This window comes from Pistacia vera, unplaced genomic scaffold (assembly GCF_008641045.1).
Source record: "Pistacia vera cultivar Batoury unplaced genomic scaffold, PisVer_v2 Contig196, whole genome shotgun sequence".
Classification (NCBI taxonomy): Eukaryota; Viridiplantae; Streptophyta; class Magnoliopsida; order Sapindales; family Anacardiaceae; genus Pistacia; species Pistacia vera.
Genome location: NW_022195997.1, coordinates 1,482,518 through 1,498,873, shown reverse-complemented (window position 1 = coordinate 1,498,873; position 16,356 = coordinate 1,482,518). Strand labels below are relative to the sequence as shown.

The 16,356-nt window shown below is 34.7% G+C and overlaps 2 protein-coding genes across 2 annotated transcripts in view; both read left to right on the top strand.

Annotated features, from left to right (window-relative positions):
* LOC116127900 (ATP-dependent DNA helicase Q-like SIM) overlaps positions 1-16,356 on the top strand; it is a 79,754-nt gene that overhangs the window by 1,128 nt on the left and 62,270 nt on the right. Inside the window, 6 exon segments of the mRNA XM_031413558.1 lie at positions 18-237; positions 328-577; positions 665-784; positions 935-1,247; positions 1,419-1,645; positions 1,762-1,818. Of these exon segments, the coding sequence (XP_031269418.1) occupies positions 18-237; positions 328-577; positions 665-784; positions 935-1,247; positions 1,419-1,645; positions 1,762-1,818 (1,187 nt within the window).
* The window catches only part of LOC116127998 (ATP-dependent DNA helicase Q-like SIM), a 57,757-nt gene continuing 53,819 nt past the window's right edge, over positions 12,419-16,356 (top strand). Inside the window, exon 1 of the mRNA XM_031413666.1 lies at positions 12,419-12,461. The gene's annotated coding sequence lies outside the window, so the exon portion shown is untranslated. The remainder of the gene's footprint in view (positions 12,462-16,356) is intronic.

Below are 16,356 nucleotides of genomic sequence, written 5' to 3'. Positions count from 1 at the left end.
TAGTTCGCTTTCTGCAGGGAAATCTCTGTGCTTCCAGATTCCAGCTTTGTTAACGGGAAAGGTTGTGGTTGTGATTTCACCCTTGATAAGCTTTATGCACGATCAGTGCTCAAATCTGTCAAAACATGGGGTATCTGCTTGCTTTCTTGGATCTGGGCAACCTGACAGCAGCGTGGAGCAGAAAGCAATGAGAGGAATGTATAATATAATATATGTTTGCCCAGAGACTGTGTTAAGGTGAGGGACATGTATTACCATTTGGCTAGCGTATCAAAGAGGTTGTTCCTAATTTCATATGACTGAAGGAGTATGATAAATTTTCTGCAGACTGATAAAACCACTTCAGAGGCTTGCTGAAAATCGTGGAATTGCATTATTTGCGATTGATGAAGTCCATTGTGTTTCTAAGTGGGGCCATGATTTTAGGCCTGACTACAGGTTCTATTCTCCATTCCAACCACATGGCTATTTCTACAGTCTTTGCTACAATCTACTTTACATTTACTTCAGTGGTCGGATTTTTGCAAGATTTGTCTATAGTTGCACACTTATATTAAATGTTCACAGAAGGGACATATGAGGCCAATCATATGTTATTTCTCCCTGGGTATCTGCACTCCACATGTTGTAACAGGATAAAAAAATTTGAAGTGTCATACCCTAGTATTGGTTGTGCTCTGTTATTCTTTATATTGTTTCTGCTTATGTCATTGATTATCCCTGCATGTCAAAGGAAACTAAGATTGTACTCACTTCCTTATTTTGTTCAAATTTAAGGTTCTTGGTGAGTTTTTCCTTATTCCAGTTTGGATTTCAGGGGTATCAATAACTCGTCTTGTGGAATTCTATATTTCTATGTTCCATGTTTTCTCCGAGTGTAGCTTGCTTTTTTTGGGTGGAAACTCAAACCACTATAACTCGCTGCTATTTGCAGGTAAAGCATAGTAGAACATCTTCACCAGCTTCTTATCAGAAGGATTTCTGCCAGCTGATAGACATATATGTCAGAAAGGGAAAGACTGGTGAAATGAAAACAACTATTATGTTACCAGAGTTAGATGATCAATCTGATAGCTCTTCTAGCTGTAGCACATCTGGGGCAGATAGAATTTCTCCAATCAACAACCTTGAGGATGGAGATATTGATGCAGATAATGACGAAATAACTTCTACAAGGGAAACAGAAATGTCAGTAGAATATCTCGAAAATGATGTTGACATCTTTCAAAGTGTGGATGATTGGGATGGTACCATTTTTTCCCTTGTCTGGGGAGTTTTTTTCTATGGTTAAACTGTATTCATTGGCTTTAGCTGTGAAACATAATCAAAAGCAATGTGTGAATGAATAGTTTCCACTTTGTAATAACTCAACGTCAATGCTCTTTATTCTGTTTTCTGGTCACTTCTATTTTTTGCAGTTGCCTGTGGTGAATTTTATGGGCATTCTCCTCGTGAAGATTGGGATACATGTGGGTCATCTCGGATAACTGATCCACCTGATAAGCTAGAAGAAAGAGTACGAACCATGAAAGAGCCTTTAGAACAAGGGCCAATCATCATTTATGTTCCTACTAGAAAAGAAACTTTGAGGATCGCGAAATATCTTTGTGGATTTGGTGTGGAGACTGCTGCCTATAATGCAGCTGTATGTATACACAAACTTATTACTTCAGGTCCATTTAGATGATTAATAGACTTAGGTCTGTCGCATTCCAATTGTGGTTACGCAGTGTATTTAAAATTTGACTTCTTGTTCCTCAGTTGCCAAAATCACATTTAAGGCGGGTTCACAATGAATTTCATGAAAACAAGCTAGAGGTATGGACTTTCAGGCTTTGGATCTGATACGGGAAATTGATAATTCCATATAATCTTATGTTTCAATTAGTGTTACTTTTGAAAACTAACCATTTTGTGTATGATGTTGGGCTGTTCTGATTCTAAAGGCCCCGTACTTTTTCAAGTTAATTTTTTCTTTTTATTTACTGATTTAAAACCCTGTACTCTTCATCCTTCTATGATGTGTTTTTATTTATGTAGTGTAACCAGAAATCTTATTCCTTGAAAGTCAGCTCACTAAAGAAGACTTACATGTTCTTCACCGAATAATTTGCATGTGGCTTAAGAGAGAACACGTAGCTGTTGATGGCGAATTCGTGTACTGTATAAACTAACCTATTGAGCGCCTGACAGTTGTTCTCCTTAGTTGAACAAATTGCCCAAATTGATTAATGTCCAAATTCAACACAACATTTTGTTCAACATTCCTCAAGTAACGCCACAACAGTCATTCTCCTTAGTTGAACAACATGCCCAAATTCAACACAATATTTTGTTCAACATTCCTCGAGTAATGCCACAACAATTTTTCTCCATAGTTGAACAAAATTTGAAAGCTGTGAAATCTTGTGTTGAATTTGAGCATTAATCAATTTGCTGTTTAGTTGGGGAACCTATTGAGCTCCAAAATGGACCATCCAGTTTTTCATTGAAAAATAAGTGACGTGTTAGTTTCTTCAACACAAGATTTTAACAACCATTGAACATTCAATTATGATTTGATGTTTACCAACTCACCACCACATAATACTTTCAGTTCTAACAACCTGTACCCATTTCACTTCACTGTTCTTCGTGTTAATTAAAGTTAGGGGTGAGCAAGCATAGACAAAGGTGGAAAAGTAGTCCGCCCGGTCTGGTGCGTGGTGGATTACTTTGTTTGGTGGGCCGGGCCTAATCTGCCTGCCAGCAAAGGCAGGCCGGGTTAGGCCCGCCATTTTCTTCAAAATGGCTGACCCAGCCTGGCCTGCCAGCCCTAACCCGTCGGGTTAGGTGACGGACTGGGTTGGGTTAGCCCGATTTTCCTTTTTTTTTATTTTTTTATTTAACTTTTCAAATAAATAATTATAAATATAATTGTTTTTAATTAACTTTTCAAATATCAATAATTCAATTCAATTTTTTTGTTTGTTAACATTTCAAATATTAATTCAATTTTGATACAATAAAATTATAATATAAGAAAAATTATTCATTTATCAAAAAATAAAATAAGAAATTACAACTATATTTGTCTCGTTAAAACCTCACCAAAAAAACCCAATGGGAAAAAAACTTGGTAAGAAAAAGAGTGCAATAATTGACAATTAATTTACAAATTACATTTTACAAAACAACTAATTTGGGGTGGTTCACTAGGACCTCCCCTCTGTATCACTATATTACAAAATTGAAACGATTCTACTAAAATATTGTCGATAACCTCTTATTGATCTTGATGGCGCGATCGTTCCCAATCTCGAAGATATGTGAGGACTTCAATCATTTTTGGAGCAAGTTTAGTCCTCCTTTCATTTAAAATCCTTCCACTTGCACTAAATGTTTGTTCGTGATGAGACGGTTGAGACAGGAACAGCGAAACATCCAAGGCAAGTCTTGATAATACCGGAAAAATACATTTTCTGGCTCTCCAATACTCTAAGATATTAAAGTGACCCGTTGAAAACATTTCGGGGGTTGCCAAATATTGTTGAAGTTCATTACTCTGCGACTCCATGGAGGACAGTATATTAGTTTTGTTGTTTGTTGTTGGTAGTGGTGTGTGCTTCTGAAGAGGAGGCTGCGGCTGTGCTTCGATTCGAGTCCTCTTCGGCCTATTCAGTGCATTCCAAGAGTATAAGTCTTTATTTGTTGTTTCTTTTGCTACAACTTCTCTGGATATTTCGCTTCTTTGCGACTGCGGGTTCCCATACCTGTTTTCATATTTGGAAATATCTTCGAAAAGACATTTTTTACCTCTCCTATTTGATTGACAAATGATTCGGTCTGTAATTTTCACTTAAATTGTCAAAACCATTTTCTAAACATGCTAATTTAATTTAGGATCAAATATAGCACCTAAACAATAAAAAGGAATGGTTCCCCAATATTTCAAAAAAAAAAAATTTCCATTGCCTTTATTGGTGCATTTAAAATTTCATTGTCACTGTTTTTGTAAATAACTCGAAATTTTTATAATTGTATGTATTACCAATGGACTAGTAGGATAATACACACCAAAAGTTGTAAGTGGATTGGTAAAAACTTTGACAAAAAATATTCAAAAAAAGAACTCAATTTAGCTAAATACTACACACACAATTTTTCAACCAAAATAATATGAACCTATTAGCTACAAAACAATTATATTAGCATAAGGTAAACATGAATCAAGCATTTATTAAATACTCACATCTAACAGCATATCTAATGCAAAGTTCTAGGAGACATATTGATTTTATACCGCTCTAATTCAGTATTTCTTTTATTACTACCAGAATACACAAAGCTAAGATTCCCTAATTCTCAATCATATTTTTTTAATTGTTTCCATACATTTCATTAAATAAATACAGACATCACAACAGCACTTACAACTTGTATAAAAAACGTTACTAAATTGTTATATAAAGGATATTAGTTTAAAAAAATCTATAGCTTTACTATTAGAACTTGCATTACTAAAGCTAAACTTATTACTTTATCAATATATCATAATCTTCTAAAACTTCAACATTTTATTATAGATTTCTAACCACTAGATCCACATCCATTAATCTAAATCCTATAAAGATGATTAATTAAATTCATTATCAAAATATGACTATAACACAAATATAATCTTGTTTAGCTCTACCACTCCAAATATCGGCAGTTAGAGCCACCACTATATAAAAGTATGAAATTATTTTTTTAATTCTAATTTCATTTTTTTTAAACAATTTTATAATCATTTCGTTGCAGTTTTAGAATAACTTTTAAATCCTGGAAAAATGAATTTTGAACAAATCTTTCAAAATATTTATCTTCACCATATTAATAGGTTGATCAGCTGCAGCAATATATTAAGTTAACTGTTCCCTTATACATCAGAATTATAACGCCAAGTAGTACCCATATTAGTTATTTGAGTTTGATTGCTTTCTCTATTTCCATGTTGATTAATATGTTTATTAGCATGCCTTTTTAAAGTACTAGTACCATTACCTGAATCGCTTTTAAACATTTGCACATATTTGCATCTTGCTTTCTTGACTTGAACGCCATTTTCTGTCTCGTAAAACTGTGTCGAAATGCGCCCAAACGTCTGATGTGTGTCTGTCTCCGCTTTCGACGGCAGTTGATGATCCCGCCTCAGCTTGAGATGAAGTTGGACGAGGACGACGATTACGAGGACGACTTCTAGAACCACCGGGAGCTGTTGGAATCGACAGCATATTTTGAGGTGTATCGGATTCTGAGACTGGGATTGGGACAGCATGACTTTGAATCTCCTGTCATTATAGTAAATATTACGGGACTGGACTAGATATTATTTTCTTCATCATTAAAATTGAGGGAGAGAAATATCTATCCATTGTAGTTGAAAAAAAAATTGATGTAGAAAAAATAAAATTAAAGAAAAAGAATTGGAAATATGAATTGAAAATTGCAAAAACTAATAAAAATTAAAATAAGAGCAAATTGATAACAAAAAGATTAAGAGAATAAATGAATAATTGAGAGAATAGAGATTAGAGAATATGAGAGAATGAGAGAATTTGAGTTGTGAGAAAAATATGAGAGTTTAGGGCCAATTTATAGAAAAAAATGGGGAAAGAAAATGACGAAAAAGACCCCTCCAACGGCTATAAAACGGCTATATTTCAAGGGTAAAAGTGTAATTTAAAAAACTAAATAAATTTTGTATTTTTTTTTAATTTTTTTTGCCCAACCTGCAACCCGCCGGGTTGCGATCCTCCTGCAGAGAGGACAAAATAGCAACCCGCGAGCTGGCGGGTTGCCATTTTGCAACTCGGCCCGCCTGGGGGTTGCTGGCGGGTTGAGCTCAACCCGGCCCGCCATTAAGGTGGGCCGGGCTGAACTCTCTTTATTACGGGTCGGGTTAGGGTTGAGCCGCCTAACCCATTTTTTCCACCTCTACGCATAGTCAAAACTAGAATCTATCCAGAACTGACATTGTGTGGATAAGTTTCGGTTCCATTTTATTAGAACTGATACTATACAGTTTCGATTCTGATTCTTGTGTGTGGAGAATCGGAACCAAAACCGGAACCTGAAAAAAGAACCTAAAACGAGTACCTTGTTTGGAACCTATAACAGGTACGCGGTTTAGAATCTGTTTAGAACTGATTTTTAGAACCTGTTTTAGAACCTGGACTGCAATGAAATATTTGTGAAACGTAAATAATTGGAGGTTTCTATTATTTTGCATATAAAAAAAATTAAAATAGAAAAAGTTAAATTTTTAGAATAACCTAATTAAATATATATACAATTTACTTATTACATATAAATTACACCATATTAAAAAGTTTAATAAATTATAATATATTAATATTAAATTAACTTTTTATTAATTAAGTGAATAATTGGAATTATGATCCAATTAAAAGTGTTTTAAATTTTTAATTTTATTAAAAGAATTATTTTTGAGTAAAATAGTATATTTGATTGAATAATAATATATTTAGTTATTTACTTTAATTATCAAGCTCTAAGTATATCTATAGTAGATTAGCAATTAATTAATTATATATGATAAATTGATAAACATTAATAAATTTAATTACTAGTTAAATATCATAATTAATAAATTATAAAATTAAATTATAGTTAAATGATTACTTAATTAATTATAATTTTATAACATTACTTAATTTATTCATAGTATAATTAATTATAGTTTTNAAATCATAGGGAAAAATAGGATTATCATTTACAATAACCACAAATTCACCAAAAATATTCTACATAAATTTATAATTCAATCACAACTCTAATAAAAGTAAAATACACAAAGGTTTACAAAAATATGGATTACAATCACTCCAAATCCAGATACGCATGTAAAAGGGAAGGGAAGTTGGGAATTGGGAAAGAAAAACTTGAATATAAAAAAGACAAAACCTAACTTTTTTCTTTTTTTTTTACCTTTTAAAAAAACTTCTCAATTTTTTTTTAAAAGTTGACGGTAGGCCCTACCCTCAAAGGGCCTGGGTCCGCCCCTGCATATGAATGCTTATGTTTTTTGACAATTTACTCAGCCACACTGTCAATTTGTAGATCCACGTTCAGATTAAATTCCCAGAGCCAACAGAACTTGGACTGAAGTTTCTACAATCAGACAACGAGCAAACTTTTTATGTTTACCCTGAATCCGACACGCTGCTCTCTGCAAGCGAATACAAATCTTATTCCAGCTTCTCAGAGTGGGGAAAAGGTTGGGCTGATCCTGAGATTCGTCGCTAGGGCTTAGAGAGGAGGCAATCACACAAAAAACCACGAAAATCAAGATGACGAAAGTCTAGAAAATCTAAACTGGAACCGGGCACTGTTCGAAGTAGATTAGCTGCAAAACTTTCAAAAAAGAAGTCATGAATCAAAGTCATAAGAATTTTAGTTTTTTTTTCTGTATAATGTATGTGTAGAAACAATGATTAGCTTATCACCCTTCATTTTTGTTATAGCTCTGAAGATCAGATTTTGATGATGCATTGTTGGGGCAAATGGGTAGTACCGTAGTAGCCATTGTCCTATTTAACTCAATTCTAATTCTTCATTTGCATATATAATAACTCATCAAATATAGCCATTGTTTGATCAACTTTTCTTTGGATTCTACTTATCGATAATAAGTAATCTAAAACTGCAGAGAATAGACAAAATCTACTTCAACTTGAAAACTTAAGAAATAGTCTATTTGAATGTTTTCAACTACTGCCATGGCAATGAAGGCATGAATTACTAACACATCCATAAACAAGGAAAGCAGAATCCTTAATACATAAACTGATGACATGCTAACTAGACTTGTACATTTGTCTGAGTTGCTTTGCCACATCTATCATATTTGGCATATCTTCTGGTTCAGGACAGAGACATTCCGACACAAGCCTTGCAAGAGTTAGCAATTGTTGTTCTTTTACCGAACATATTCCCTCTGCAACAATTGCTGGATCTATTATCTCATTTAGATTATTAGGTCCAATATCCTCCATCTGTAAACCTTTATTCTTGAGAAAGTTTAATAAGCTCTGTCCACTCAGAAGCATAAATAGCGATGCACCAAAGACATAAACATCAGCCTTCTCATTGGCAGTTAACTTCCTATTGGGAGCTATTGTAAGTGAAAGTTCGGGTGGAACATATTCATACCATACTTTTTTCGGAAAAGGGACTTCCATGTGAGTTTTATCCTCTGGAATAAACTCAGATACTGGAATAAACATATTCATAACCAGAATGCTGAGAAGGATGAGTTTGATGAGAAGTTGAAGGAGGTTGAAGATGTTGGTAATCTTGTCATTAAACAGGTTTATGAGAAGAGTGGTGCAATTTCAGCTGATTATCATGAAGAAGATGAACCTTATGATTGAGTTGTGAAAAAAGCTTCAAGAGATTTAGGACTCAAAATAGTTTTTTTTTTATTTTTTATTATTATTTTTTTTTTTAACAATACCAATGGGTTCAAGTATTTATATAGTTATTGTTTGGATTTTATTTTTATTTTGCTTCTTTTTTTTAAACATCGTTATTATACTTATGGATAGATTTAGTTTCTATTTAGTGGTCTTTGTCGAAAAGATTAAAATCTTAAAATATTGCAATATTTTTGTTTTATTTTATAATAATTATTGATAAGATAATATTATTAGATTTATATTTAAAACTTAAATAAATGAACAAATTGACAAATTTTTTGAACAATGCTTAACAATAACATAAAAACGAGGCTTAAATAACATTTCAATATGAAAATAGTTGCATATATTTTTATATTGCACAATTTAAAATAGTGATTTCAATTCTTTTAGAGGCTTTTTGAAGGGTAAAAGTGTAACATAACAAACTATAAGGATTCAAAATGTATTTCCCAACCCAGTCCCTAATTTTAAGTTTCGCGCCGGTCAGTTAATTAAAAAAAGAAAAAAGAAAAAAAAAGAAGTTACCGAAATCCTAGGGTTTCAATCACTCTCGACTCTCCCGATCAGTAAATTAACAATTGTTTGAATAATTTCGTTGGCTCTTTGTATGATTTGTTATTGGTTTTTAGATCCTTTATTTTTGGGTTTACATTATTTATATATATCTTGAAAAATTGAAACAGTTTTCATAAAATGAGTGGTAAATGGCGATCAAGATATGCAAAGTGATTGAGATGGGATTTGAAAATTCAGCTGTTGTAGAAGCTGTAGAAGCAGTTGGCCCATTGTTTGCGAAGCCATTGAGTATATTTGAATGGTTCCATAGAATTGTAAGGGCGTATCTAATACTAGTAGTAGTTCGCATTGTTTCAAAACATGGGAATGGGAAGGTTCAGGGCAAAAGAGGTTTAGGACAGTCTAGCATGTGGATCATTTCAATCTAGGCAAAAAAGAAGCAAAAGTGATGTTGTATCTGATGGACTGGTTTCTAGGGCGGGTCGTAGTGTTGCTGGTGTTGTTGGAGAACATAAGGGGCTTGTCTTGATGTGGGGTGTATGGGAAGATGGAGGTTGAGTCGTTGCCAGTTTTGTCTAAACAAGGCGAAGATTGGGTCAGATTGGAGGTGAAAGTGAATAGCTGTTACAAAAGCGTTTGGTATTCATCATGAAGAGTTTCAGAAGGAAGCGCTGGCGGCTTGGTTAGTCATCCAGACGTGCTAGTTCTTGCCGCACAGGATCTGGTATTGTGCTTTGCTTAGCTAATGTTTGTTGTCTGTTAGGCTGTTTCTGTCTCTATGTATTGGGTGGTTCATGTTTTGTTATAGTTTCTGCAGGGAAATCTCTGTGCTTCCAGATTCCGGCTTTGTTAACGGGAAAGGTTGTGGTTGTGATTTCACCCTTGATAAGCTTGATGCATGATCAGTGCTCAAAGCTGTCAAAACATGAGGTATCTGCTTGCTTTCTTGGATCCGGGCAACGACAGCAGCGTCGAGCAGAAAGCAATGATAGGAATGTACAATATAATATATTTGCCAGAGACTGTTTAAGGTGAGGGACATGTATTACCATTGGCTAGCGTATCAAAGAGGTGTTCCTAATTTCATATGACTGAAGGAGTATGATAAATTTTCGCAGACTGATAAACCACTTCAGAGACTTGCTGAAAATCGTGGAATTGCATTATTTGCGATTGATGAAGTCCATTGTGTTTCTAAGTGGGCCATGATTTTAGGCGTGACTACAGGTTCTATTCTCCATCCAACCACATGGCTATTCTACAGTCTTTGCTACAATCTACTTACATTACTCAGTGTCGGATTTTTGCAAGATTTGTCTATAGTTGCACAATATTTTGAATGAATTTATGAACCAGCTCTAAATGACTATCAATTGATCAAATGTTTTACAAAACGGACATATGAGGCCAAACATTGTTATTTTCCCTGGATATAGGTACCACATGTTGCAAGCGGATAAAAAAATTTGAAGTGTCATACCCTAGTATGATTTTGCTCTGTTAGTCTTATATTGTTTCTGCTATGTGGGATTATCTGCACTGTCTTCGTGGCTCCTTAACTGTTATATATACTCTTTTCATTCAACTACCTAATTCTTGTATTAGGATGGTAGTGTTATCTCAATTTTTTTAAAGATAATCTATGTTTCAGGCGATGTCTGTGTTGCGGAGAACTTCAGTGCTAACTGTTTAAATTTTTGAAATCTGATATTCCACGATGGCATTGATGCTACTGCACAATTTAAGTTCAAAAGAAATTCTTAAGTCATATGCATGTCAAAGGACCAAAGATTGTACTCACTTCGTTATTTCGTCCAAATTAAGGTTCTTGGTGAGTTTTTGTTATTCCCGTTTGGATTTCAGGGGTATCAAATAACTCTTGTTTACGGAATTCTAATATTCTATGTTCCATGTTCCATGTTTTCTCTCCGAGTGTGCTTGCTTTTTGGGGTGGAAGCCGAACGATTAAACTTGCTGCGTATTTGCAGGTAAAGCATAGGAAACATCTTCACCAGCTCCTTAAAGAAGGATTTCTGCCAGCTGATAGACACATATGCAGAAAGGGAAAGACCGGTGAGATGAAAAAAAACTATCTATACCAGAGTTAGAGATCAATCTGATAGCTCGTCCAGCTGTGACACATCTGGGGGCAGATAGAATTTCTCCAATCTACAACCTTGAGGATGGAGATATTGAGCAGATAATGATGAAATAGACTTCTACAAGGGAAAAAGAAAATGTCAGTAGATATCTGGAAAATGATGTGACATCTTTCAGAGTGGGATGATGTGGGATGTACCATTTTCACTTGTCTTGAGGTTTTTTTTTTTTTTTTCTAGGTTAAACTGTAGTTCATTGGCTTAGTTGTGACAAGTAATCAAAGCAATGTCTGGATGAATGTGGAACTTGTATTAACTCAACTTCAATGTTCTTTATTCTGTTTTCTGGTCACTTCTATGTTTACGTTGCCTGTGGTGAATTATGGGCATTCTCCTCCTGAAGAATGGTATATGTGGGTCATAGGATAACTGAATCCACTGCTAAGCTGGAAGAAAGAGGACGAATCATAAAACAGCCTTTAGAAAGGGCAAACATCATTTACATTCCTACTAGAAAAGAACTTTGAGGATTGCGAAATATCTTTTTGGGTGGTTGTTGAGGTGCTGCTTACATGCCGTGTTGTATACACAAACTTATTACTTCTAGTCAATTTAGATGATAATATACTTAGGCTGTCATTCCAATTGGTGGTTACACAGTGTATCTAAAATTTGATTCGTTTCCTCAGTTGCCAAAATCACCATTAAGGGGGTTCACATGAATTTCATGAAAACAAGCTTGAGGTATGGACTTTCAGGCTTTGGATCTGATACGTGGAAATGTAATTCAGGTAGGATCTTAGTTTCAATTGGTATCACTTTTGAAAACTGACCATTTGTGTTGATTGTGGCTGTTCTGATTCTAAAGGCTGGTACCTTTTTCAAGTTAATTTTTTTTCTTTTTATTACTTATTTAACACCTATACTCTTCATCCTTCTATGATAGTTTTAGTTATGTAGCGTAATCCGAAATAGGAAAAAGAATTTGGACACTGCAATTTTGAATTCCATCCAGGTTGTGTTGCAACGATTGCTTTTGAATGTGGGATCGACAAGTTAAATGGTTCGAAGAATCATCCACTACGTTGTGCCAAAGGTTTATATTTGGATAGTTTGCTGCAAAAAGTTATGGAAGCTGCGTATCATTTTAGTGCACTTATGTTATGCTGCGAATAAATTCTTGCAATTGTTGGTCTCTAAGCAATTGTCAGTAGTACATTCCCGTTTTGGAACTTGCATGACAATGCTTCCCCAAATTATATCTTGCTAGTCAGTGGTCAGTCGTGTGCGAGTTCCTGTAATCTCTAATCTAGTGCAGAATGTTGTAGATTATGAAGTAAGAAGCTGGCGAGTTGGAAGGGATGGAAATTAGCAGAATGCAGTAAGCCCTTATTAACTTTTTTTTCTCAAGAAAACATGTTACAGTAACAATTAAGCAGAATTCTGCTTGAGCAGCCTCCTAATTGGTTTGAGCAGAAACTTTATTTTTGCATATAAAATATTGTAACTTTATATTCCTTTTTCACTCGATGGTGTTGAAAGTTATTTGTAATTGCTTAGAGAATGACTTGTGCTCTAAAATCTAGATACAATTTCTTTTTCTAAGGGAATTAAAGTTAAATTCTCTGTCAAGCAGCTCTATATGCAAATTGTTGAGTAGCACCAACACTTTTGGAATTGAAGAAGTTTAGATCAAACCAAACAGGAAGTATAAGATGCGATCTGAGTGCTTCAGGGTTGCATTTAAAAATACATTTCTTTACTTTATTGCATGTCCATTTTGTTTGAAGCGTTTATATTAGAATTCATATTGATTGCAGAATGGAATGAATACTTCATGTTGTCGAGCTAAAATGCTTGTGGAGTACTTTGGGGAGGAATTGGTCACGACAAATGTCTAATGTATGTAAATTTCTTTTGTTTTTAGTTCTTTCTTTAATATCACAGTGAAATCCACTTCTGATTGGGTTAACAGACTTCTTGTCCTTCAGTTAGAATCTTGAAATATTAAGAAGGGAGATTATAGTTTTTATATTGTTATTCTTTTCAATACTTTGGATAGATATATGTCTAGATCTTGTAATTATGCTATCATATCGTATCCCATCTGAGGTGAGTATGTGAATAAAAGCGATTATTTGAAAAGTAAAAATAGTGAAGCCTTTGTAGCAGGGTGTGATTGTGTGTGTTAATGGACCTCCTGTAATGCAGATTTGAAAGAGGAAGCAAATATTTTGATGCAGGTTATGCTTCTATTAGTGTAGTGTTGTGGCTTGTCTTCCTTACCTTGCAGCTTTATCTTTCTGGTACATGTGAATCCATGCAAAACAGCATAATTCATCTTGGAAGTGTGTCATGGGACACGTCAATACTTATATAGGTGCTTGACATATATTTGCTAATGATTTTCCCAATTTTTTATAAAACTTACAAGGTTTAGGTCAAAATTCAGGTTTGGAAAAATCTGTGGATGGCTATGATGATGAGGTTGTAGTGGACATTAGACGACCAAAATTCATGGAGAAGCCAAACCTCAGGATGTTTTGTCAGTAATAAGGGGAGGTGTCAAGAATCATTTCATTCATTCTTCAATGTTGTTTAAAGACATGAAAGATTGAATTTTGAAAAGTTTTTTATGTGAGACAGTCCCAAAAATTTTTGGCAACCGATTGCTATGGTGGCGAGGTCTTGCTCGAATCTTGGAAAATAAAGGATCACATCAGAGAAGGAGATGAGAAAGTATGCCTCAAAATAACTTTTCTCTTCTCTAGATAATTTCTGGTCCATTCATTCTCTATTGGAGTTGTTAAGCATCGTTTCCTGGCAGTAGCGGTACATAATTGCGATTTTTTATGGTTCAAGAGCATTTGTCTTGGCATGATCACTTACGCAGTTTGTAGTGCTTTCCTCATATCCTTGAGTGCGTGCATATGAATGCTACGTTTTTAGCCAATCACTCAAATACACTGTTATTGCAGATCACGTTCAGATTAAATTCCAGAGCCAACAGAACTGGACTGGAGTTTCTGCAATCAGACAATGAGCAAACTTTTTACGTTTACCGAATCGACATGGCTGCTCTCGCAAGCGAATGCAATCTATCAGCTTCTCAGAGTGTGAAAACGGTGGGGCTGATCCTGAGATTCGTCGCCAGGACTTAGAGAGTAGGCAATCACACAAAAAACCACGAAAGTCAAGAAGACGAAAGTCTAGAAAACTAACCCGAAACGGGCAATGTTAGAAATAGATTAGGTGCAAACCTTCACAAAAAGAAGTCGTGAATCAAGTCATCAGAGTTTTAGTTTTTTTCTGTACCAATGTTGTGTAGAACCCATGATTGGCTTATAACCCGTCCTTTTGTTTAAAGCTCTGAAGTCAGTTGATGATGCATGTTGGGGCAAATGGGTGGGTACGTAGCAGCCATTGTCTATTTAACCTCAATTTTAATTTCTTCATTTGCGGAATAATAACTCATCAAATATAGCCATTGGTGGATCAACTTTCTTTGGATTCTACTTATCGGTAATAAGGAAATGTTTTCTAAAACTGCAGAGAATAGACAAATCTACTGGCACTTGAACATTTACACATAGTTTATTCGAAGGTTTTCAAACTAAGCCATGGAATGAGGAAATGAAGACAGGAATTATGATACATCATAAACAGGAAAGTAGAATCCTTAATACATAAACTGATGACATGCTAACTAGACTTATACATTTGTCTGAGTTGCTTTGCCACCTATCTATATTGGCCTATCTTTATGGGTTCAGTAGAGACCATTTCGAACACAAGCCTTGCAAGAGCTCAAGTAATGTTGTGCTTCTATCCGAACATATTCCCTCTCCAACATTGTCGGACTCTATTATCTCATTTAGATTACAGGTCCAAATCCTCCATCTGCAAACCTTTATCTGAGAAAGTCTAATAAGCTCTGTCGACTCAGAAGCCATAAACAGCGATGCACCAAAGCCATAAACATCAACCTTCTCATTGCATAAAAAGCGACTTGTACCAAAGTCTTCTTATTCGATCCCTTGCAGAGTACATACTCAGGGGATCATATTCACGCCCTACTTGTCAGCCAAGGGATTTCCACTTGAGTTTTCGCCCTCTGGAATAAACTCAGATACTGAAAAATCAAATAGTTGTACAAATATGCTCATCAAGTAAAATGTTCCATGGTGCGAGACTTTGAAAGCCAATAGGTCTAGGGAAACCAGGTGAAGATATGCAAGTGCATGGTATATCCCATTGCAATCTAACTGTGTTTCAACCAAAAAGTCCAAGATGGGGTGAGTTGACCCAAAATACGATCAGCAAGTGTCATACGTCCAACGGATCAAAAACTAGATGGGAAATCGAGTTTCTAAACAACATCGACACTCAGGAAAATTTCTGTTTCATTGTGTTGCAAATACAATGTTATTGATGCTTTGGATTACTTTCTTTTCCAGAAGATAATGGGTTCAAACTCATAACAGAAAGAAAAGACCTGTCTTGTAGGAGCCATTGTATAAGGTATAAAGCGTATATTGTAGAAATTAATTCTGATTGTGATAGGTTAATTGTTGCTCTCGGAGATCTTATTCTCAGAGAAATCCGAATGGATTACATGCCATTACAAGTGGAATCAATGTTTCAGTAATATTGCACATTCTTCAAATTTTATCGTCCTTCTGGGGAAAACATGAACTCATCTTACTTGATCTACAAAAAACCCATGAAAGCTTTATTATTTAACCATAATTTGGAAAATCAAGAATACAGTATAGAACATGAAAAGAAAAAAAAAATTGATCCTGTATGTATATAAATACATTAGCTACCTAGAATAATGTACACAAATAACATGTTATAGTGTATTTATTAAGAAAAAAAGAAGTTTTGAACCAAGATCATTGTCTAATGTAAAGAAAATTAGTGATAAAATAGGGGTGAAATTAGAGTAGCAAGAAAGAATCATACAGGCGAAATAATTAACCAAAAACAAAGGAATTACAAAGATGATGTACCTGTGATGTGGAGGGATGGCCAATGTCCATTGTTAAGAAAAAGAAATGCCTGAGTTTGAGAGAGCTAGGGAAAATTTCAGTTGAAGTGGACCATAAAATATGATGAAGCACATTTTAATGGACTTTAGTAAATAACAGGGAATCTATTCCTTGGAAGTCACTGCCCTTGACTCTTGTGTCCTAAAGAAGACTTATCTGATGAAGCACAATTAATGGACTTTTATGTACATAACCAGGAATCTTATTCCTTGAAAGTCACTG